The sequence below is a fragment of the Catharus ustulatus genome, chromosome 27, assembly GCF_009819885.2.
Source record: "Catharus ustulatus isolate bCatUst1 chromosome 27, bCatUst1.pri.v2, whole genome shotgun sequence".
Lineage (NCBI taxonomy): Eukaryota > Metazoa > Chordata > Aves > Passeriformes > Turdidae > Catharus > Catharus ustulatus.
In genome coordinates this window covers 629,110-652,057 of record NC_046247.1, presented here as the reverse complement: position 1 = coordinate 652,057, position 22,948 = coordinate 629,110, and the positions used below count along the sequence as shown (strand labels likewise).

The 22,948-nt window shown below is 57.5% G+C and overlaps 3 protein-coding genes across 7 annotated transcripts; 2 read left to right on the top strand and 1 right to left on the bottom strand.

Moving 5' to 3' along the window:
- The first annotated feature begins 1,022 nt into the window (after positions 1-1,022).
- On the top strand, positions 1,023-6,085 carry EIF4EBP1 (eukaryotic translation initiation factor 4E binding protein 1). 2 transcript variants are annotated; one of them, XM_033081427.1, is made up of 3 exons: positions 1,023-1,223; positions 4,486-4,656; positions 5,750-6,085. In XM_033081427.1, exons 1-3 carry the CDS (start codon positions 1,076-1,078, stop codon positions 5,779-5,781), a joined length of 351 nt encoding a protein of 116 aa, XP_032937318.1. In that variant the 5' UTR covers positions 1,023-1,075; the 3' UTR covers positions 5,782-6,085. The 2 variants fall into 2 exon arrangements, with proteins under 2 accessions (XP_032937318.1, XP_032937317.1); XM_033081426.1 differs by having other exon boundaries at positions 5,747-6,085.
- Positions 6,086-11,421: 5,336 nt separating this feature from the next.
- On the bottom strand, positions 11,422-13,342 carry LOC117007928 (nodal homolog). Its single transcript, XM_033081402.1, has 3 exons — positions 13,026-13,342; positions 11,860-12,614; positions 11,422-11,766 (listed from the first exon to the last, which is right to left on the bottom strand). The coding sequence occupies exons 1-3, from the start codon at positions 13,288-13,290 to the stop codon at positions 11,614-11,616; spliced, it is 1,173 nt and encodes a 390-aa protein (XP_032937293.1). The 5' UTR covers positions 13,291-13,342; the 3' UTR covers positions 11,422-11,613.
- On the top strand, positions 13,100-22,688 carry ASH2L (ASH2 like, histone lysine methyltransferase complex subunit). Of its 4 annotated transcripts, none has more exons than XM_033081381.1 (17): positions 13,100-13,165; positions 14,837-14,906; positions 15,178-15,323; positions 16,001-16,089; positions 16,396-16,490; positions 16,573-16,668; positions 16,876-16,971; positions 17,173-17,248; positions 17,725-17,742; positions 19,071-19,164; positions 19,939-20,156; positions 20,325-20,492; positions 20,578-20,771; positions 21,094-21,186; positions 21,308-21,406; positions 21,709-21,768; positions 22,154-22,688. In XM_033081381.1, the coding sequence occupies exons 2-17, from the start codon at positions 14,850-14,852 to the stop codon at positions 22,259-22,261; spliced, it is 1,707 nt and encodes a 568-aa protein (XP_032937272.1). In that variant the 5' UTR covers positions 13,100-13,165; positions 14,837-14,849; the 3' UTR covers positions 22,262-22,688. The 4 variants fall into 4 exon arrangements, with proteins under 4 accessions (XP_032937272.1, XP_032937273.1, XP_032937270.1 ...); XM_033081379.1 differs by lacking the exon at positions 13,100-13,165 and adding an exon at positions 14,254-14,316; XM_033081382.2 differs by lacking the exon at positions 17,725-17,742.
- Positions 22,689-22,948: the final 260 nt, after the last annotated feature.

Sequence of the window (22,948 nt, the reverse complement as noted above, 5' to 3'; positions counted from 1 at the left end):
CGTCTGTGCCGGCATCTGCGCTGGAATCCAGCCCGGCTCCCGACGTCCCGGCCGTCAGCAGATGTCAGCACCGGACCGGTGTCCGCTGAGGGCCAGCAGAGCCCTGCGGCCACGGCTGGGAGGGCAGGGAAGGATGAAGGGCTTTTTCAGAGGGTGCTCGTGAGCAGGGTGGTCCCAAGGATGCTCGGAGGGGCTTCATGCCAGGGTTCCATCCCTGGGTCCCCGCTGCGCAGCTCAGGGGGGCTCTGCGCCCCTCCCACCGCACTTCAGCTTCTCTTTAAATCCTTTCTTTCATAAAGTATGAAGACAAACCCTATTTTTCCACAGCTCCAGGCCCGGGCAGCCCCGGGGGCGCGGCGTGGGGGGCGCGGGACCCGTGTGTGGCCCCGCCGCTCCTCCCGCGTTTGTTCCCGGCCCCTCGGGGGAGGCAGAGCCATTTGGGATGGGGCAGACATCTGTCCCCGCCGCCTTCCCACGGGGACCACCCGGACCTCCCAGGCCGGCCACCCCGCGTGGGCAGGGCAGGGCTCGCAGGGCAGCGCTGGCAGCAGCCCCGCAAAATCGGGGGGCACAGGGCGGGGGTGCCTCGGGGGGAAAAGGGGAGGGAAAGGGGAGGAAAAGGGGAGGAAAAGGGGAGGAAAAGGGGAGGAAAAAGGGGGAAAAAGGGGAGGAAAAAGGGGGAAAAAGGGGAGGAAAAAGGGAGGAAAAAGGGAGGAAAAGGGGAGGAAAAGGGAAGGAAAAGGGGAAGAAAAAGGGGAGGAAAAAGGGGGGAAAAGGGGACCCGTAGCGGTCCCGCCCAGACCCCGCCCATTGAACACAAAGCCCCGCCCCCGCACGGACAAACCCCGCCCCCACCCCGCCACATCCTTATTAGCATAACCCCGCCTATTCCAGCTAAACCCCGCCCACATCCACGCGAGCCCCGCCCACCCCGGCCCCCGCCCCTGTCCCGGTCCCGTCCCTGTCCCGGTCCCGCGGCCGAGGGGGCGGAGGGGGCGGAAGGGGCGGGGCCCGGGCCGGAAGCGGCGGCGGCGGCAGCGCCGCTCCTGCTCCCGGTGCCCGTGCGGCTCCCGTCATGTCGGGCCGCTGCTGCCACGGGCAAACGCCCAGCCGCGACATCCCGGCCCCCGGCAAGTGCCTCGCCCTGCCCGACGGGGCCCCGCTGCCGCCCGGCGACTACAGCACCACGCCGGGGGGCACCGTGTTCGGGACCACGCCGGGCGGTGAGCGCCGGGCCGGCCGGGGGACAGCGGGGGGGGCTCGCCGGTGGGAGGGAGGCCTGGGGGGCTCGGTTGGAGCGGGGGTTTGCCGGGCCGGGGGAGCGCTCCCCTGTGTCCCGGGAGAAGCGCGGGGAGCCCCCGCCGTGTCCCGGGAGAAGCACGGGGAGCCCCCGCCGTGTCCCGGGAGAAGCACGGGGAGCCCCCGCCGTGTCCCGGGAGAAGCGCGGGGAGCCCCCGCCGTGTCCCGGGACAAGCACGGGGAGCCCCCGCCGTGTCCCGGGACAAGCACGGGGAGCCCCCGCCGTGTCCCGGGACTCGGGGCAGGTCCGGGGCTCCAGCACAGCGAGCAGCTCGGCTCCCCGTGGTGACTGATTAATTCCGATCTCTAATATTTGCTGTTTTCTCTGGCAGCCAGCAAACCCTGGGGCGTTTTTCTTTATTCCTAATCCCAAATTGTGCCGAATCGCGGAGGCACGGTGCTGTGCTGCTGCAAACGGGGGGTTTGTTCCCTCTTTGTGTGCTGCGAGGTCCTGGGCAGCTCAGAGCTGCCAGCAGAGGAACCTGTCGCGATTTGATCCTCCAGTGAGAGTAATAAACTGGTTACGCAAAGGGTTCCTCCACCAGAGGGGTTTTGTGTCCCCATCCCCTCCCTGTTCGTTTTTGGCACTCTGGTCCCCAGGGCAGTGGCCGCAGTGGCCGTGGTGGCCCCTGGCACGGTCAGGTGGGGAATTCCAGCGGTCTGTGCTGCCCCTGAGCCGGGTTTGGGAGGATTCCTCCTCCACACCCGGCAGGATTCCCCATCCCTGCATCCCTGTCCGAGTGTGAGCAGCAGGAATGGGGATGCCGAAAGAACAGACGGGATGGGGGGTTGTCGTTCCCCCGGATCTACCGCAGGATTCCAGGGGTTAAAATTCGGAGAGAAGGGGAAGTGCCAGTGCTGACTCACCGGGGCTGGTGAGTGCAGAGCAGCCGAGGTTCGGGGCTGTTTTGGCCGGGTGTTCCCTGCCCCGAAAGCCGCGAATCGCTGTGCGGACACTTCACCCCGGGTAACGCCGAGAGATGAGCAATTAGCGGCGCAGTAATGAGCTCCGGGGCTCTCAGCCTTTGTCCCGGGCAGCTCTGGCTGTCTGCAGCGTTTATGGGCAGGGTGTGCCCGGCTGGCTGTCCCTGCCTGCCCGGGGACACCGTGTCTGGGGACACCGAGTGCTGCCCGGCCGTGCCCGGGCGGATTCAGCGCTGCTGGAGGGCAGACACGGGGCTGTGTGCCTGCCTTGGGGGCTTGCAGGGAGCAGAGCATCCCCTGGGGTTCCTGCTGAGTACCCCTGGCAGCCCCGGGGAGCTGCTGGCATCGCGGCTTTGGGCGTGTGCAGGAGCCTGGGTGTGCCCCTGACAGCCCTGGGTGTGTGTCCTGCCCTGAGTGTCCTGTCCTGGGTGTGTGTCCTGCCCTGGGTGTGTGTCCTGCCCTGCGTGTCCTGTCCTGGGTGTCCTGGGTGTCCTACCATGGGTGTCCTGCCCTGGTTGTCCTGCCCTGGGTGTGTGTCCTGCCCTGGGTGTGTGTCCTGTCCTGAGTGTCCTGTCCTGGGTGTGTGTCCTGTCCTGTGTGTCCTGCCCTGGGTGTCCTGTCCTGGGTGTCCTACCCTGGGTGTGTGTCCTGCCCTGTGTGTCCTGGATGTCCTGCCCTGGGTGTCCTGTCCTGGGTGTCCTGGGTGTCCTGCCCTGGGTGTCCTGCCCTGGGTGTGTGTGCTGCCCTGGGTGTCCTGCCCTGGTTGTCCTGCCCTGGGTGTGTGTCCTGCCCTGGGTGTCCTGCCCTGGTTGTCCTGCCCTGGGTGTGTGTCCTGTCCTGTGTGTCCTGCCCTGGGTGTCCTGGGTGTCCTACCCTGGGTGTGTGTCCTGCCCTGGGTGTCCTGCCCTGGATGTCCTGGGTGTCCTATCCTGAGTGTCCTGGATGTCCTGCCCTGTGTGTCCTGTCCTGGGTGTCCTGTGTGTCCTGCCCTGGGTGTCCTGCCCTAGGTGTCCTGCCCTGCATGTCCTGGGTGTCCTGCATGTCCTGCGTGTCCTGTCCTGGGTGTCCTGCCCTGTGTGTCCTGGGTGTCCTGCCCTGCGTGTCCTTGGTGTCCTGAATGTCCTGCGTGTCCTGGGTGTCCTGCCCTGCCTGTCCTGCCCCAGCTCCCCACAGGCCCCTGGCTTTCAGACAGTCACCGTGAGGCTGTTGGAGGCAATGGAAGCTCCCAGTGCTGGTACAGGAGCTGCCCTTCCAGGAATCTCTGTCCTCCTCCTCCTTCCTGAGCTTCCCAAGAATTTAACACCCTTCTCCCAGCCAGCTGAACTGTTGGGTTGGAGCCTCCTCCCGAGACAACTCGAGTTCAGAATCATCAGTGAAAAGTTTTTCAGTGTTTTGAGAGCTCCCTGGCAGAACTTCATTGGAACACAACAGCCAGACACGGACGTTTTATGTGTTTATTTTATATTTATGGAGTTCAAAACAAAGGGAATTGATTGTTCCAAGAGCTGTTTGCCCACACGTGTGTACTTTAGTTAACACTTTTAGGGAGGGCACAAGGACAAGTCCCTTTCCCTCTGGACATACCTGATCCAGAGGGCTGTGCAGCCTCCCCTTGGGAAGCAAACTCTTTTCCAGCACTGGCTGGGTTAAGGCTGTGGGCTGTTTGGAGGAATCCCTTTTCTGCCTGTGGTTTTTGAGCTTCTTCCATGAAATTCCTTCATAAGGAACAGGGTGTTCAGTGGTGTTCCTAGAAATCCATGCCCGGAGGCTCGGTGTGCTGGAGCTGGGAGGTTCCTGGTTAACCCTTGGAGCATTTAGCAAGGTGTGTGGAAGTGCTGCTGTGCCAAGGGAAGTGTCCAGCAGGAATTCCCACTGGGCAGCGTTCAGAGGGACACAGCCCTGCCCTGTCCTGTCCCCTGCTGTGTGTCACCTGCAGCTTTCAGCCCTGGGTCTGGTCATGAGTGGAAATTAAATTCCATTTTCTGTTTGTGACGGTGAGCGAGGTGCAGGGGGCTGGATCTGCTGCTGCCAGCCCTGTCTGGGGTTTGGAGCCCTGTGCTGGCCCTGGGCAGTGTGTGGGTACCTGATGTCACCTTTTGTGGCAGGTACGGTGTCAGTGTGTGGGATATGAGCAGTGGAGGGCTGCACCACAGTTATCACTTAAATACCCTGAGAGTTTTGGGTTGCAAGAGACCTCAGAGAGGTTGGAGTTCCCCACCCTGGGCTGGGCAGGGAGGGCTGACCGTGCTGCTGTCCCCCCAGGTACCAGGATTATTTATGACCGTAAGTTCCTGATGGAATGCCGCAATTCTCCGGTTGCCAAAACTCCCCCCTCCCACCTTCCGGACATTCCAGGCGTGACCAGCCCCAGCGTGGAGGAGCTGAAGCTTGAAAACCACCACGTCCAAAGCTGTGAGGAGAAAGTGAGCACAGGTCAGTGCAAAGCCCAGCAGCCTGTGAGGTGCTCTGCTGGTTCCTAGAAATCCCCGAGCTGGAGCGGAGCCAGGAGGTTCCCAGGAACTGGGGTCAGTTCTCCAGTAACTTCTTGGAAAGTGTCACAGGGTAACAAGGTTCTCGCAGTTGTTTGATCCTGCTGTGGGCCCCAGCAATGGCACTTTGGCAGTTATTGGCTGTAATTTGATATAATTCCCATTAATTCAGCATTTGGGAAGCTGCTGTTGGGTTAGGAGCCCTGTGGGGAGCAGAGGGGCAGCTGCTGCTGCCTCTCCGAGCTGGGCCGTGCTGCAGCTGCTTGGAGTTTCAAGTTACAATTCAGAGCAGGATTTACTTGGGTTTTTAATATCAGCCTGGGTTGTAAATTCCTCCTGCCTGTTTCTGACCCCGTTTTGTGACAGGGACACTTCACTGAGGCCCTGCTGCAGCAACATGAGCCCATGTTTCCCTCGAAGAATTGTTTTTAAAGTTATTTGAGGTTATTTCTTGGAGCAACCTGAACCTACCAAGTGCAACTATTTCTCTTCTCTCTAGAAATAAAGATCTTAAGGCTCTTGTGTGCTTGCTCTTAGTAAAATCTTTCCAGAGTCAGGTTTGCCTGGTTCCTGCCACACTGTTGTGACCTGAGATGGCTCACTGAGCTCCCTGGCACCCCGAAATGCAAGCTGGCTGGTGGATTGTGACTGTCCCAGAGAATCCCTGTGCTCAGGAGCAGCTCCTGGCTCCTGCCAGGCTGTGGGAGAGCCCTTGGCATAGTGAGTGTGAAATGTGCCAGGGATTGCCCCCAGTGTGGTTCTTTACATTCCTGGCTACAAGGAAATTCCAGGGGTAAGAATAAATTATTTAAAGGGCATTTTCTCTACCTCTGTTCTGGTATGTCTGAGGGAGATCCCCCAGCACTGACACCTTCACCAGAGCCTCACAAGATGATTTTCACACCACCCTGATGCCTGAATGCAGATTTCAAGCCCAAACTGCCCCATTTCTGAAGCACAGCTGCTCCTTCACTGAAGTCTCAGGTATTTAACGTGGAACTCTGAGCACTCACATGTGGTTTTGTCCCTCCCAGCAGGTGAGGAAGAGCAGTTTGACATGGACATCTAAGGCACCTGCCCAGGAGTGCTGGTCCAGTGAAGCACCAGGACTTGTCTTGAGGATTGCCACCAGCCATGCCTTGAGTGCCTTCCTGCTCTGGGGAGGGCAGATTCCCTCTGGAGAGCAGAGCAGAGCAGTCCTGCTCAGGGGCTGGGACTCGGGATGCTGCAGGAGACACTCTCCCCACCTCGGTTTCAGTTCCAGTTTTATGCTTTTGTTAATCATTTTAATACTGTAACACTTACAGAAATGCAATATAAGGGAGAAATAAAAATCACGTGGAGTCTCCTGGTGTGGAGATGAATGCAATAAATGTGGCTTCTGTTCCTTATTTCAGCAAGAAACTGCCAACCTGAGGTGTTAAAATGGTGCCCCTGTGCTGCTGGGGCTGTGCCAAAATCCCTGGTCCCACCTGGTCCCTGGGGGAAGTTTTGGTCTGCCAGATCTGCCCCCAGAATAGTGACAAAAACTGTGCCCTGAGTGCTTCCAGAGGGCTCTCTCACAACTTGTGTTCTGCAAGGGCCAGGCTTGGGCTGCAGGCAGAAATATTTGGGATCCATTCAGCTGGAGGCACTTGGAGGGTTCCTGACTGCCCTGCCAGGGAGCTGTGGGGAAGAGGATTTCACAGGGAGGTTAGAAACCAAGTCAGTCTGGGTCTGAGATGGGGATTTTCATCAGAGAAAGTTAATTTTGCTGTGAGAAGGTTCAGTTTGGGTCCCCAGAGCAAATTTTTAGCCTCAGTAAGGTTTGATAAATGTGGTCTGGACAGTCTGTAAGACACAGTGCTGAATAACTGCCACCTCAAAAGAGGAGAATCTGTAAGGGGCACAGCCTGAACTTCAGACTTCCCAAACCACAAGGAGTGTCTGTGCAAATCAGGTTTGGTAGATAGCATTTAAATATCTGCTAATGAAGCTCAGCGGTGACATGATGATATGCAAACCCTAATAATGAGTAACAGAACAAAGCAATTGCTGCAGATAAACCTGCATTTCTCTAAGATAAGATTTAAGGGTTTCTCTGAAACCTTAATGGGAACAAATCCAAATTCATTGCCCTGAGGTGTGACTTCTTCAGTCTCTGCTGCACCAGTTAGGTTCTGAGGATGGTTTAGAGAGGAGCTGCTGCAGCTGGGACTGACTTTTTTCCTGTGCTAAATTGGCAGTTTTGGTTTAAAATGGCACTGCTGCTCTGTGGTGCAGCTGCAGTTTTTGTTTCTGGCAAACTTCCCCTGTTGAAGGTAATTTCCCCAAAGTTCCCCAGTTTTGGGGAAGACTGAAACAACCATGGCAGGCTGGGCAGGGGTGGATCCCTGAGCTTGTGCTGGGTTGTTCTCCTGCTCTGTCCTAACCAAACGTTGGGAATTGCTGCTCCAGTGCTGGTTTACAGTGGGGAGGGTTGGATGGATGGAAGCCCAGGTGAGCTGGACAGGGACCTCAGCAGGGCTGGGTGTCCTGTGTCACCGTGTCCCCCCGTGTCACCCAGGGCTGTGGTTTCGGTGGGAGGCGTGGGCTGGTGGCCCTGGGATCCCCCGGAGGGGCCATCCCAAGCTGAGGGCTGCACACCCAGCCAGTTTGGGGGAGGAATGAGCTGACTTCAGCCACGGCTGTGGCAGCAGCCTGGCGGTGCTGGGCTCTGGAGTGGGTACAGAAGTGGCTGCCTGGTTTTGGGGTGTCAGGTATTGCAGGTAATGCCCTTAAATGCCATTCCCTCCCACCTGCAGGAGCGGTAACACGTGCTGGAGCTGTTAAGTGCTTTGTCTGTGTCCCGGCAGCTTTGGCAGCTTTGCATCGGAATCTGCTGCTTATGCAGAGCTGGGGCAGCATCAAAGCACCAGGTGCCTCCGACCCTGATAATTCGGAGGGAGGGAGGAAACCCTGTGAAACACCTGGCCAGGTGTGACCTGGGGTCCTGCTGGGCTCTCGGTGCAGGGCCCTGGGGCCATGGGCACATCAGGAGCGTGTGGGGGGCAGAGAGAACCGCGAGCAAAGCAGTGGATGGGATGAGCTGAGGTGACACTCAGGGACAGCAGTGGATGGGATGAGCTGATGGGACACTCAGGGACAGCAGTGGATGTGATGAGCTGATGGGACACTCAGGGACAGCAGTGGATGGGAAGAGCTGAGGTGACACTCAGGGACAGCAGTGGATGGGATGAGCTGAGGTGACACTCAGGGACAGCAGTGGATGGGATGAGCTGAGGTGACACTCAGGGACAGCAGTGGATGGGATGAGCTGAGGTGACACTCAGGGACAGCAGTGGATGGGATGAGCTGAGGTGACACTCAGGGACAGCAGTGGATGGGATGAGCTGAGGTGACACTCAGGGACAGCAGTGGATGGGATGAGCTGATGTGACACTCAGGGACAGCAGTGGATGTGATGAGCTGAGGTGACACTCAGGGACAGCAGTGGATGGGATGAGCTGAGGTGACAGGGACAGCAGTGGATGTGATGAGCTGTGGTGACACTCGGGGACAGCAGTGGATGTGACAGAGCTGATGGGACACTCAGGGACAGCAGTGGATGGGATGAGCTGATGGGACACTCAGGGACAGCAGTGGATGTGATGAGCTGATGGGACACTCAGGGACAGCAGTGGATGGGATGAGCTGTGGTGACACTCAGGGACAGCAGTGGATGGGATGAGCTGATGTGACACTCAGGGACAGCAGTGGATGGGAAGAGCTGATGTGACACTCAGGGACAGCAGTGGATGGGATGAGCTGAGGTGACACTCAGGGACAGCAGTGGATGGGATGAGCTGATGTGACACTCAGGGACAGCAGTGGATGGGATGAGCTGAGGTGACACTCACGGACAGCAGTGGATGTGATTGAGCTGAGGTGACACTCAGGGACAGCAGTGGATGTGATTGAGCTGAGGTGACACTCACGGACAGCAGTGGATGGGATGAGCTGAGGTGACACTCACGGACATCTGCTCCGGTGCAATTTGTCCTGAGCCCATTCCTTAAACCTTTTCACCCGTGCTGTGGGACCAAGTGGTCTCAGCATCCCCTTGCTCTGGTCCTTCACCCTTCACTCCCTCCCTCACATCCCCAGCTGCTGCATCCCTCACCCAGACAGTTTTGGATCCACCTCCCACATGTTTGCAGCTCTCCAAGCTTGCCTTGCAGGAGCAGCTCAGCGTTCCAGGGCACATCCCTGCATCCCCAGGGTCTGTTCCTCACCCAACACTTGCCCTCCCAGGCTGAGGAGCCCCTTTAGCACGGGCTGAGCCCAGTTGTGCACAGTGGGAGGGAGGGAGCAGTCGTGGGTGGCTGAGGCACAGCTGGGATGCTCCGGGGAGGTCCAGGGACAAGTTGGCTTTGCCGTCGCATTTCCCATCCCTGCCCCTTTTTGTCTCAAGCACACCCGGTGTCCCTGTGTCCTACCCCATGTCCCTGTGCCCTGCTCTGTGTCCCAGCCACGGGACAAACGCCACCTGCCCGGCCCAGCTGGTGCTCTAATGCACCATTTGTACAAATCTCACCCTCGGCCTGGGATAAAACCCCTCCGTGTGTTTGTTCTCGCTTTTCCCCTTTTTGTGTGTCCAAAGTAATCCGTGCCTGAGTCCCGCCTGGCCAAGCCAGCCCTTCCCAGAGCAGAACCTGCCGGCTCCCCCCAGGCCTGGGATGCTGGAGGGTCCTGGGCAGGGCTGGGGATGTGCCCCCACTTTATTGTCCTGCGTGTCTGGGCTGCCTGTGTCCCCCAGCCGATGTAGATTGGGGCAGGAGCAGGACCAGAGCCCTCCCTGCTCAGTTCAGGTCCCTCCTTTAAAACCCGAGCCTGGCAGAGCTCGGCTCGCCAGCAGATCCTTGCCTAAACCCGACTTTATTGTCATTGTCCACACTTTGATGTTTTCCTTACAGCCCTGGAATCCCAGCCTTTATTTTTCCTCCCTGCTCTTCCCAGGGAAGGGCTGCTGCCTCCCCCTGCCCCGGCACCACTTTGGAACCCTCTGCAGGATTGCAGGCAGGCGTGAGGAGGGGCGGAGATGGCAGAGATACAGCACCCGGCGGACGGGGCAGAAAACCTTTGCTTCGGAGCCGTTTGTGAGCAGGAGCAGCGAAACCCTGGAGGAAGAGGCAAAAGAATGTGATTTTCCATCACCCAGAGCACAGAGAGAGCGCAGGTTCCTGCCTTGCCTCCTGCCGGGGGTCAGCCCCGCGCCCCCGGCCCACCCTTGACAGCTCCTGCAAATGACCCTCTAATGACGGGATGGTCCCGGTGTGAAAGCGGCCCCGGGGAGGGTCTGCTGGGGCGGGGGAGCACCAGACACGCTTTGTTTATCCGCCGGCCGGGATGTGGATTGCGGATAATCAGCCTGGGCTGGGATGTGGATTGGGGGCTGCTGCTCCCAGGAGGGGCGGGGTAGGGGTGGCCCCGTCCCTGTCCCTGTCCCTGTCCCGAGCAGCCACCAGGGCCACCCGCAGGGGGGTCCCGCCCGTCCCCTCTGCTGCGCGGGGCCACCAGCGGGTCTCCACGCGTGTTGTGTCCCCGTCCGTGGGGACAGCTCTCAGCCTGGGGCTCCCGGAGCCTCGGCCGGAGCGGCTGCGGGGACAGCTCGGTCAGTCCCGTGGGGACAGCTCGGTCAGTCCCGTGGGGACAGTTCGGTCAGTCCCGGGGGGACAGTTCAGTCAGTCCCGGGGTCCGATCCTCGCTGTCCCTCCCCGGGGCTGCCTTGCAGGAGGACACGGTCACCTCGGGGCACTCGGGAGCCCGAGCATCGCCCCCAGCCCCATCACCTCTCCGGACGGGTGACCCAGAGGAGCTGCCTGCACCACACTCGTACAGGGCACGCGCCTTCCCTTATCTCCGAGGGGTAAATAAGGGAGGAAAATCCCTTTGGCTCCCCCTTCCACGCCTGCAGGTGCTTCCCTTGCTCTTGAGCACCCTCTCATCAGGGTAGGAACAGCTTCGTCCTTATCTCACGGGAGCTTTGGAGCATCTTTTGCACTGTTGGAGGGACCCCCTTGCTCTGGTGGTTTCAGGAGCAGCCAGAGCCCACCTGCACCCGGAGCAGCTGCAGCCAGAGCAGGGAGGAGCTCTGGGTGCAACAGATGGGACACAGAAGGGGACACTCACACCCCGGCAGACCATCAACAGCAAGAATCAGGAGAATCCAATGGGCATTTTTAATATATATAATTTATTGATGAATTGTACAGCTGTGACCTTTTCGCTACCACCCCATCCAGCGAGGGGGAAAAGGCTTGAGCAGAGCTGTGGTTACTTGTTTGTAACTACTGCCCACCTGGATCTGCCAGCTGGGGCTCTGGACATTGGGTAATACATTCACTTGTCTGAGTTGTAATAGAAATCTGATAGTTTTAATAGAAATATAATAGAATTCTTAGGAGAAATGCCTAAACCCCAGTGTAGATTGAAAATCCCAGTGGTGTGGATGCTCAGCATGACCAGACACTGGAGCTGCAGGGTGCTGTTGCTCCTGGTGATTCCCATGGCTGGGAAAAGCAGCATTTCCTGAGCTGTGTGGTGGCAGGGAGCGATGCTGCTGTGCCCCCCCAGTGCTGCACCTCACTCCTGCCTCTGTCCCAGACACAGCAGCTCCTTGGTAAGCACAGCACGGGGCACCCAGCACTCCAGAGCTGCCCCTGGTGCCACAGCGAGGTGGCTGGTGGCCTTTTCCACGTGGAGCCTGGATCCAGCCAGGCGCTGTGGCCGTGCAGTGCTCTCGGGCACCAACTCCTCCCCAGGTCCAGCCGGGGCTGTGCCAACCCACAGGGCTTCAGAGCCGCCCTGGTCTGTGCAGTGCTCGTGGCTTGGGGCCCTTCTGGGCAGAGATGTGCACCTTCCTGGCAGTGGCAGAGTGGCCTCAGTTGCAGCCACACTCCTCGATGATCATGTCCTCGTGGTGTCTGATGACGATCTCACCCTTCTCGTAGTAGAGCATGGAGAGGGGGCTCATCTTGACTGGGGAGCAGGCGGGACACGGCACCAGGTTGGGCTTGTAGAGCCGCAGCAAACTCTGTGGGAGACACGGGAAGGGCAGAACACGCCCCTGCTGTGGGCAGGGCTGGGCTGTGGGGGCGCGGGGGAGCAGGGACAGGACCCCTCTTACCTGGATGTAGGCGTGGTTGGTGGGCTTGAAGGACTCGTCCACGGGCGAGGGGCACAGCCCTTCGCAGCGGTACGCGTTGTACTTCTTGGGGTACACGATCCAGCTGCCCCAGCCCGTCTGCTCGAAATCCACCACCATGTCCACCCTCCTGCACAGCGCCCTGCCCTGCTGCTCCCGCGGCACGGCCTCGCTCGCTTTGATCCTCTGCTTCTCCATCCTGTTCCTGCGCTGCCGGCGCGGCCCCGCGCCCTGCGAGCCGCTGTCCCGCATGATGTACTTGGAGGTCTCCGCTGTCCTGATCAGGCTGTGCTCTCCTGGAGACTTGTCCTTGGAGAAGACGAGCAGCAGGACTCTGTCTGCCGCGTCCTGGGGCAGGGCTGGGTCCCCGTGGCCGGGGGTGGCCGGGGCAACCGAGCCACTCACGTCCCACTGCGCCCTTCCCGTGTCACTGGCGTGCCCAGGGACCACGGCTTGATGCAGCCAGGACCGCAGCAGGTTGGTGACCTCAAAGACTTTCCAGGAGGCCTGGGTGGCAGCGGGGCTGCCGGCCACGGTGCCCAGGAAGAGCTGATGGGCGCAGGTCGCATCTCCCCGGCACCTGCTCCTCTGGCTGTGGTAGATGTCCAGGGACACGTTGTGGGCACGGGAGAGGCCGGGCAGGCGGACACGGAGCTGAGCCAGACTCACCTCCTGGCTGCTGGACAGGGACGACATGTCGAAGGAGAGCGCCCAGTGGGAGCCGTTCTGCTGCGAGCCTGAAAGCCAAGGGCACGGTGAGGGGACGTGGGCCAGGGGTGCCAGAGCTGGGGGGGACGGGGAACCATCCCTGCCCTGGGAGCCCGAGGGTCGGGAGAAAGCAGCTGGGTCCCCCCGAGAGCCAGCGAGAGCCTCAGGCAGGGCTGGTCCTGGGAATAGGGATGCCCGGGACAGTGGGGATCGCAGGACAGGGATGCGTGGGGACAATTCGGGTCCCGGGGACGGTTCTGATCCCGGGGACAGGATTTCCCGGGACCCATAAGGGACAGTGCTGGTCGCACCACAGAGATGCCCAAGAACGGGGCTGGTTCTGGGAATAGTGCGGGTTCCAGGACAAGGATGCTCGGGGACGCTGCGAGCCGCGGGGACCGTGCCGGTCCCAGGACAGGGATGCCCGCGGCCCCACTCACCGTGCGGGGAGAGGCTCAGAGCGGCGGCGGCGGCGGCGCGGAGCGGGGCGGGAGGGGCGCGGAGCAGCTGCAGCATCAGCGCGGGGCAGCGCGGAGGGACGCGGATGGGAGCCCGGCTGGGGGCTCCGGTCGGTGCCCAGGTGAGTGCCCGGGTGGATACTCCGGTCGGTGCCCAGGTGAGTGCCCGGGTCGGAGCGCAGTCCTGGCAGAGCAGGGTTAGGGCGCAGAGCGCCAGCGCGGGCACGGAGCGGAGCGGGACCCGCATGTCTGCCCGGGCCACCCGCAGCCGCCCTATTTGTACAGCGGCCCCGAGCGCCGCCCCGGGCGGCCCCGGCACCCCCTCCCCGACAGCCCCCTCCCCTCATCTCCCCATCCCTCTTCCCATTCCTCCCTCCCTATCTCTGTCCTCCCTCCCCTCCACCCCCATCTACCCCCCTGCCATCCCTCCCCGTTTCCATTGCCCTCTCCTCCCGCCCTACTCTCTCTCCCTCTCCCCATCTCCCCATCCTTCCCCCGCTGCCTCCAGCCTTATCCATCATTCCATCCATCATCCATCCCTGCCTCATCCCTGCATTCCTCCAGTTCCTCTCTTCCTCCCCGTCCCTCCGTCTTTCCCTCCGTCCCTCCTGCGCTCTTCCCCACCACCATCCCTCTCTCCCTCCGTTCTTGTGGCGGGGGCTGGGGGCGGCCACCCCCGCGCTGCGCCAGGCTCTGCTGTCCCCAGACCCCGTGGGGACAGCCCGGGGCTGCTGGGGACGGGTGACCCAGGCACATCCCACCCCAGTGAGTCCTGCCCTGTTCCTTGGAGAAGGGAGCAGGGCCTGGGGCACCCGTGGACCCCAATCTCTTTGGGGTGGGGGCTCCAACGGGGGTCCCTCCACCGCCAGCCTCCCAGAGAGGTGACACTCGTCCTTCCCGGGGGGAAACGCGCTCAGTCCTCCCGCGGGGCACCGGGAACCTGGGACCTGCTCCCGGTTTATTCCCCCGCTGTCAGCCCCGCACCCCGCGGCCAGGCTGCGGCGGTGTGACGTCACGGCCGTGCGGTGTGACGTCACGCCCGCCCACGCCGTGCTCCCGGCGGCCGCCGGCAGGGGGCGCGCTCGGCCGCGGCGGGGCCCCCCCCATCGCCCCTTAGGGCGCTGAGTCTCGCGAGATCCGCGCGCCTCTCGCGGGAACGCGCGAACATGGCGGCGGCAGCGGCGGCCGAGGGCGCCGAGCCCCCCCCGGAGCCGCCCCCGGCCCCGGAGCCCCCGGCCCCGCCAGAGCCGCCCGCCACCGACGCCGAGAGCGGGTATGTGCCTCCCTGCGCGGGCCCGAGGGATTCCCCGCACCGTAAGGGCTCCGCGGGACCTGGCCCGTTACCATGGGAACGGGGATGGGGGTGCCGGCCGTGTCCACGCGAGGCCGGGGGTCCCTCGGTGTCCGCGCCAGGCCCCGCGTCCCGGCCGTGTCCTGGCTGTGTCCCCCGGGTCCCGGCAGTGCCCCTCGGGTCCTGACTGTTCCTCTCGGGTCCTGGCTGTGCTTCTCGGGTCCTGACTGTGCCCCTCGGGTCCTGGCTGTGCCCCCCGGATGCCGGCCGTGCCCTCCAGGTCCTGGCCGTGCCCCTCGGGTCCTGGCTGTGCCTCTCTGGTCCCAGCCGTGCCCCCTGGGTCCCAGCCGTGCCCCCTGGGTCCCAGCCGTGCCTCTCTGGTCCCAGCCGTGCCCCCTGGGTTCCAGCCGTGCCCCCTGGGTCCCAGCCGTGCCCCCCGGGTTCCCAGCCATGCCCCCTGTCCGCGAGGGCTGACCTCTGACTGATTTCTGTGCCCTGGCAGGGCGGACGCCGCCATGGTCGATGTCAGCGCGGCCCTGGAGACCGAGTCTGCCAACGGGAAGGAGCCCCTGGTAGGTGCTGTGGGCAGGGAGAGCTTGGTTCAGCCCAAGGGGAGCATCCTTTAGTGCCAGCGCTGCTTCCTTAAAGTGTTATTATGGAAGTTAAACCTTCATCCGTGTGGCTCATCCTCACAAGCTGAGCGTACAAAGCAGCTGCAGCGTGGCTGTGGATTAGAGGAAAGGATTTATTCCCTCTAAAATCCCTGCGTGGCAGATTCCTGCCCAATACCCCTGTGCTGCCTGCCCCGGCACTCTTTGATTTGTGGCCCTGCTCCTGTTGCAGGATGCTGCTGGGGATGGTGCTGAGGCCATGGATGTGCAGGGGGGCTCGGGGGACGAGGAGAACACGCGGCAGCTGGGCGAGATCGAGCTGCAGTGTGGGATCTGCACCAAGTGGTTCACAGCTGACACCTTCGGCATCGACACCACGTAGGTGATGTGATGTGATGTGATGTGATGTGATGTGATGTGATGTGATGGCTCTGCTGGCACAGCTGGAGTGTTTGGAGTCTGAGTTCCCAAGGACCTGTCCATGTCCTTGGACACTGGGGTGTTGTGTAAATAAAGCTGTGTCCGTGATAAAAACACCTCCAGGAAATACCACTGGGCCTGTAAGATGTTTGTGGTTTTAGAGAGAGAAGGAATAATTGGGTTTTAACCTGGAATGATTAGCTTCTTAACCTAGTGTAGTAAAGAATAATTGATTTTCTTTCACTCCAGGAAGGACATTGAGGGGCTGGAGCATGTCCAGGGAAGGGAACAGAGCTGGAGAAGGATCTGGAGCTCCAGGAGGGGCTGAGGGAGCTGGGAAAGGGGCTCAGCCTGAGACTAGGAGGCTCAGGCAGGACCTTCTGGCTCTGCAGAACTCCCTGACAGGAGGGGGCAGCCAGGGGGTCAGGCTCTGCTCCAGGGACAGGACAAAAGGAGGTGTCCAAGGAAGGGCTGGAGGTGGCACTCGGTGCTCTGGGCTGGGGACCAGGTGGGGATTTGGCACAGCTTGGATTTGATGGTCTCAGAGGTCCTTTCCAGCCTCAGAGATGCTGGGATTTTTAACCTGGTACAATAATCACACTGCACCCAGCCCTAACAGAGCTGCTTTTTCCTAGGTCCTGTCTGCCCTTCATGACCAACTACAGCTTCCACTGCAACGTGTGCCACCACAGCGGGAACACCTACTTCCTGAGGAAACAAGCAAGTGAGTTGGGACAGGCACCTCAGGAGATGTTCTGTGCAGTACCATCCTGGAGGGTTGCTCTTGTCTGAAGTTGGTGGGTAGGCTGTGCTGAGACTAATGGAAAACTACTCAAAATCCCATATTAACAACCATGTGTGGCTTCTTCTAAAAATATTTTGCTGCAGATCTGTGAAGGTGATGTAACTGCTTCAGTGAGGGCTGAGTCAGGACAGAATCTGGGAGGTTTTGCAGTGTCTTGGGTGATCACTGTGTACACTGATCTTCCCACCAGGTGTAATTGTAGCCCTGGGGTGTTTTGTTCCTCAGATCTCAAGGAAATGTGCCTTAGTGCTCTGGCCAACCTGACGTGGCAGTCGAGGACACAGGATGAGCACCCCAAAACGATGTTCTCCAAGGATAAGGTCTGGCTCTTTGGGAACCAAACCTGTCTCAGTGATGGTGGCAGCGAGGAGGAGCTCACACAAATGTTTTCTGTTCTTACAGGATATTATCCCATTTATTGACAAATACTGGGAGTGCATGACAACACGGCAGAGGCCTGGGAAAATGACTTGGCCCAATAATATTGTCAAAACCATGGTAAGAATTGAGGGTAAACTCACACATTTTGGGTTTCTGACATCTTTGTGTGCTGAGGGCTGGGCTTGGAGCTACAGGGTAAAGATGCTGATGCTGCTTAGGCAACTGATGTACCTAGCACATATTACTGGAACTACTGGGATTTAAACCCTTGTTCATGAATTTACTATGATCCTACCCTGTGTAACTAAACCTCCTCTGTTTTAGTGCAAAGAAAGAGATGTGTTCCTGGTGAAAGAGCATCCAGATCCAGGCAGTAAAGACCCAGAGGAAGATTACCCCAAATTTGGGCTTCTAGACCAGGTATGTGCTGGGCACTGGAGGAGGGTGGGGAGCTCAGAGAGGGTAGGGATCCCTCTGGTGCTTTCTGCTCAGCCAAGGGGCAGATCTCTGCTCTGAGCTGTGTTGTGCCAGCAGTGGGTGGGAGCCCCAGCTCCTGGAGTGCCCTGCTCAGGCTTGGGGTGTTCCCTTTGTGTGTGCAGCTGATTATTTGATCTCTTGCAGGATCTTGCCAATATTGGTCCAGCCTACGACAACCAGAAGCAGAACAACGCCGTGTCCACCAGTGGAAGCTTAAATGGCAAGTTCTTCCCTCAGGAGGGGTTTGGGTGTTTGGGACTGAGCTGCATTTCCCTCTGTGCAGTTAAACTGTTCTGTGAACTGAGCTTATGCTTATGCTCAGAACAGTCTCACTGTACCTTTTTATAGAAAGATTAATCTCATATCTTGGGAAGGTTCTGCCATTTCTTTACTGTGGCCAGATGAATCAAGATGCTCACTGAAAGCTGAGCTTGTCACTTTGTTCCTAGAATGGTTTTAAATTATCTCCTTGAGTTACTCAGATTTCCTGTTTCCCATCTTTCTGAGGGTGCTATGGGTTTATATATTAACAATCTTGATTGAACACATCCCAGTAGTACAGACAGGAGGTATTTGGGTCTTTTAGAAGCAGGTTATAGATACCTCAGCTGTGTTGTTTCCATGTCATGCACTGGTTGTTTCTTATTTCATTTCTGGGAGACTGACAAACGTGTGGTGCCACTTCTGTTCTTGCAGGTGGAGCCTCTCTGGGAGGTGAATATTTACCTTTCAGCTTCTAAAACTTAAGTATTGCTGTCTGCAAAGCTTTTCTTGCTCGATTCTCTTAGAAGCCAAAGTCAATCAAAAATGAAAGCGTGCCCTGATGTGATTGCAGTTGGACTTCAATACAAACCAGCAATTCCATTCTTTAATCTTAGTAGTTAGAAGCTTTTAATTGCCATATTCTGCCCTACTTGACTGCTTTAAAGATTTTGTTTATTTATTTTACGCTTATGTCCATTTTTATTCTGTATCAATTGACCTGATGTTGTCATTTTAATGCTTAAACAATTGGTCTGAAATTTCCAGCACCATGGTTTGGGCAAGTAATTGTTGAGAAAGTGGAGAGCCTGAATGTTTGTTTGCACAGAAATCAGTGAGTGCAGCTGGGTCAGGTCATGTTTGTGCAGAATATGGCATTCCCTGGATGGTTTGGATCCCTTACACTGTAAGGGAGTGCTGGTTAATGGAAGAGCTGACTGGATTTTTAGTTACACACCAATGTGGTTTGTGAAGGTGTTTATCTACAGTACATGAAATTCCCATGGTTTTCCTTATAAATGAGCAGTGATATCTTTGGAAATAGCAGGATGATAAAATGCCTGTATGATTTAATTTATTAAAACATGCTGACATTAGTTTGATTAAATTTGATGAGTAACTTTTCCTAACCTACTGTTTTATAACTGAGAATTGAGTTCAAACTGCTCAATCCTAGAACTGATTTCAGTAGTACTGAAGAGAAACACCTCTTGCTTTTCATTTTTCTTCAACTTAGGTGTATTTTGCTTTATAGATGGAAATTGAGCATTGAGTGCTTATTGCTGGTTGGTGTCAGTGTTCCTCCAGCACAGGGTCACTGGGTTGTGGCTGTGCTGTAGGGTGGGTTTCTGCTGCTTCTGCAGAAACAGATTTGGAATCTCCATTAATGATGATGATGATAATAATAATAATAATAATAATAATAATAATAATAATGCTGCCCCTGAAGTAGATCCCAGTGCTGCTGCCTGTAAATCTTCTGATGAGAGAAAAGATTCTTAATTCTCACCTGAAAAGCTCAGATTGAGCTTGTTTTGCTGCTCAATCTCCTTTAGCTTCTGCTCCAAATTGAGACACCCCAAAAGCTGAGCAGAAGGCACAGGAAAGCTGTGGACTTTGCTGTGCTCCTTGGCACTGAAGTCTGGTTCGCATCAGCTGTGGGCAGAGGCACCCGAGCCCACGAGCTGATGGTGGTTTGGCTGCTGTGCCCCTCTGTCCCTGGAGATTCCGTGGGGGTGTGTGGGTGAGGGCAGCTGCTGACCCCTGCTCTGTGTGCCCAGGGGGAATGGCAGCCGGGGGCAGCGGGAAGGGCCGAGGGGCCAAGCGCAAGCAGCAGGACGGAGGGACCACGGGCACGGCCAAGAAAACACGGAGGTGAGAGCAGGGGAGGCAGGGGTGGGCATGGGATGGGCATGGGTGTGGGAATGGGAATGGGAATGGACACTGGGATGGAGATGGGATGGAATGGTTGTGGGAATGGGCACTGGGATGGGCATGGATGTGGGAATGGGCACTGGGATGGAGATGGGTGTGGGAATGGGCACTGGGATGGACATGGGTGTGGGAATGGGCACTGGGATGGGCATTGGTGTGGGAATGGGCACTAGGATGGACATGGGTGTGGGAATGGGCACTGGAATGGACATGGGATGGACATATGGGCACTGGGATGGGCATGGGATGGAGAGGGGTGTGGGAATGGGCACTGGGAGGGACATGGGTGTGGGAATGGATGCTGGGATGGACATGGGTGTGGGAATGGGAACTGGGATGGGCATGGGTGTGGGAATGGGCACTGGAATGGACATGGGATGGGCATGGGTGTGGGAATGGACATGGGATGGGCACGCGGGTGGACACAGGTATGGATGTGGGAAGGGCACAGGGATGGACACAGGATGGATGCAGGGATGGGCACAGGGATGCACACATGGATGTGGGGGTGGGTACCAGTCAGGGACAATGGCATTTGTGCACTAAGCTGCCTCCCAGCTGTCTCTGCCCCGCTGGGTGCCTGGGTCACTCCAGACCCTGTGATGTCACTGATGAGGAGTGTGCAGCCCCTGAGCACAGGGACAGCTCTGCAGGGGGTGTCCTGGGGTGATGTGGCAGCACCTGGAGGTGCAGCATGGGGTTTCTGTGTTGCAGTGACCCGCTGTTCTCGGCTCAGCGCCTGCCGCCCCACGGGTACCCTCTGGAGCACCCCTTCAACAAGGACGGCTATCGCTACATCCTGGCCGAGCCCGACCCCCACGCTCCCGACCCAGAAAAGCTGGAGCTGGACTGCTGGGCAGGAAAACCGATTCCTGGGGATCTGTACAGAGCCTGCCTGTATGAACGAGTGCTGCTGGCGCTGCATGACCGAGGTACCGAGCTCGTTAACCTGTGCAGTTCGTGGTTCCTTACAGAGGCACCTCGGTAACCTCATTACCACTCAACATGTGCCATGTGCTGCTGCTCTCAGAGCTGCAGAGCTTAAATCCACCTCTACCTTTTGACACCACCCCAAGTAAGTGCTCTGTGCTCCCCTGCAGCTCCCCAGCTGAAGATCTCTGACGACAGACTGACTGTTGTTGGTGAGAAGGGCTATTCCATGGTGCGAGCCTCGCACGGCGTGCGCAAGGGGGCCTGGTACTTCGAAATCTCCATGGATGAGATGCCTCCAGACACAGCTGCCAGATTAGGCTGGTCACAGCCCTTGGGTAAGTCATTTCACAGAACATTTCTTAGCTGCACATTTCTCCTGCTGCACTCCCTGTGTTCACCATGAAGCGTTTGTTTTGGCAGGGAACCTCCAGGCCCCTCTGGGATATGACAAGTTCAGTTACTCGTGGCGCAGCAAGAAGGGAACCAAGTTCCACCAGTCCATAGGGAAACACTATTCCTCTGGCTATGGACAGGGAGATGTCCTGGGCTTTTACATCAACCTTCCAGAGGATACTGAGACAGCAAAATCCCTGCCTGACACCTACAAAGACAAGGTGAGGTGCAGGTTCACTGTTGGATTAAGCACTGGCAGGTGGAAAACTGGAAAATGAGTTGCTGTGGCCTCACTCGTGCCCCTTTCCGTGCATCCTTCCCATCCTGCCTCTGTGGTTCGTGGGGGAGAGGCCCAAAGCAAAATCCTCCTGGATGGGATTGCCCACATCTCCTTTCACCTTCCCCTCCTGGCTCTCACATCTCTGAGCTGTGGGAATCTCTGCTCACAGGTACCTGACAGCAGGCACGCCTGGCCCTGAGCAGGGCAGGTGGCAGGTGACAGTTTTTCAGGCTTGTTCCTAACATTGTTTGCTGCTGTTTCAGGCTTTGATCAAATTCAAAAGCTACTTGTACTTTGAAGAGAAGGATTTTGTGGACAAAGCAGAGAAGAGCCTAAAGCAAGCCCCTGGAAGCCAGGTGAGTTGTTGCTGTCACTTCAGCACGTGCCTGGCCTGAGGGGAAGGGAGCAGGGATTAATCTTGTTGGGGTTGCTGTGCCCTGGCAGCCACCATCAGTGGGAAATCCCTTCATTTTTCAGATCATATTCTTCAAGAATGGTGTCAGCCAAGGAGTTGCCTTTCAGGACATCTTTGAGGGGGTTTATTTTCCTGCCATTTCTCTGTACAAAGGCTGCACGGTGAGCAAGGGGTCTTTAAAAGGGAATTCCCAAATCCATCAGTTTCAGTAATGCACAAAGTGTGGGCACTGGGAGTGTGCCAAGTGAAAAGGAAAGATGGGAATCATTTTAGTGACTCTGGAGCAATCTTGCTGTTCACATGTGTAATGAAATTATCAAACTGCTGAAGTAACATCAGCAATGTTTGTTCCTGTGGGCTTGCACAGGAGGGGAGGCTCAGGGGTAGGAAGGGATGAGAACAGAGGACTAAAGAAATTTTCCTGGATTCTCAGATTTATTGGAAATAAATGTATGTTCCACAGGTTTCTATAAACTTTGGGCCGTATTTCAAGTATCCACCAAGAGACATCACTTACCATCCTGTAAGTAAAACTGAAACTTCTCCCCCCATTTGAGAGCCTCATTGTTTAAATCAAAGATGTTCTGGTGTGATTCATACCACACCTGTACCTGTCCTTCAGTCTCAGTGCCTGGTTAGTGTAGCCAAAAGGATTGTGTTTAAAAATACGTGAGGACAGGTATCCAAATAAATCAGTGAGTTTTAATTAAATTATAGGTGCTGTTACCTTGTTCCTCTTGACAGACTGTTGCCTGTGTTGGCCTCATTTGTCAGTAAAGGGGTGGAATTGTTGTTCTAGGAAACACTTGGAGTTTCCCCCCTGTCATTACTGTTTTGAGGAGGGAAGCAGCCCTGGCTGTGTGGTCACTCCTTGTGCAGGAGTGGAGCTGACTGTGCTTCCCTTGCAGATGAGTGACATGGGCTGGGGGGCCGTGGTGGAGCACACGCTGGCTGACGTCCTGTACCACGTGGAGACAGAGGTGGATGGCAGGAGGAGCCCCCCCTGGGAGCCATAACCCCAACAGCGTGCATTTATTGCAGAGGAGCATCCATCTCACCCCTCTCACACAGCCAAGGAGCCAACAGGCCCTGCTGCAGCCCTGGCTGGCAGGTGTTGTGTGTGTGTGTGTGTGTTCACACTCCCTCCTGCCCGAGAGGCACTTCTGGGCTGGTCTGTGCTAATCTGGGAGCCCCCAGGACCATTAGGGTGTCACTCCTGGAGAGCAGCCAGGCTGTAGCTGGAGCTGCCAGGTGTGGGTGCAGTGACCCCTGTGCTCAGGTGTGTTTGGCTGATGGTGACAACAGCTCCCAGCCAGGACGGCTCTGTTGGAACGACTCGGCTGCATGTAAGACTGAAATTTGGGCTTCTGTCCAAACTGTATTTTTTTTCCCCCACAGACTGGAAACCAGTTTTAAAAATAAAGGCTTTAACTCTTTCTTTTATTTTTTTTGTCTTGTGAGTTATTACAAGTAACATTTAAACTCAAAGTAGCTACACTTGAGCCAAAGATCTCCTGTGCACAGGAGTTACATGGGGCTTCCTGCTAATGATCATCATTGCAGAGCTTTGGATGAATAAATAATTTGACATTTCTTATGTGTTGGTATGAGAAAAAATAAATTAGACCTGCTTTCAGGGGGAAAGGAAACAAAATTGTTAAGTAAGTGCTGTGTTTGAGTTTTGGGAGAGTAAAATTTGAGGT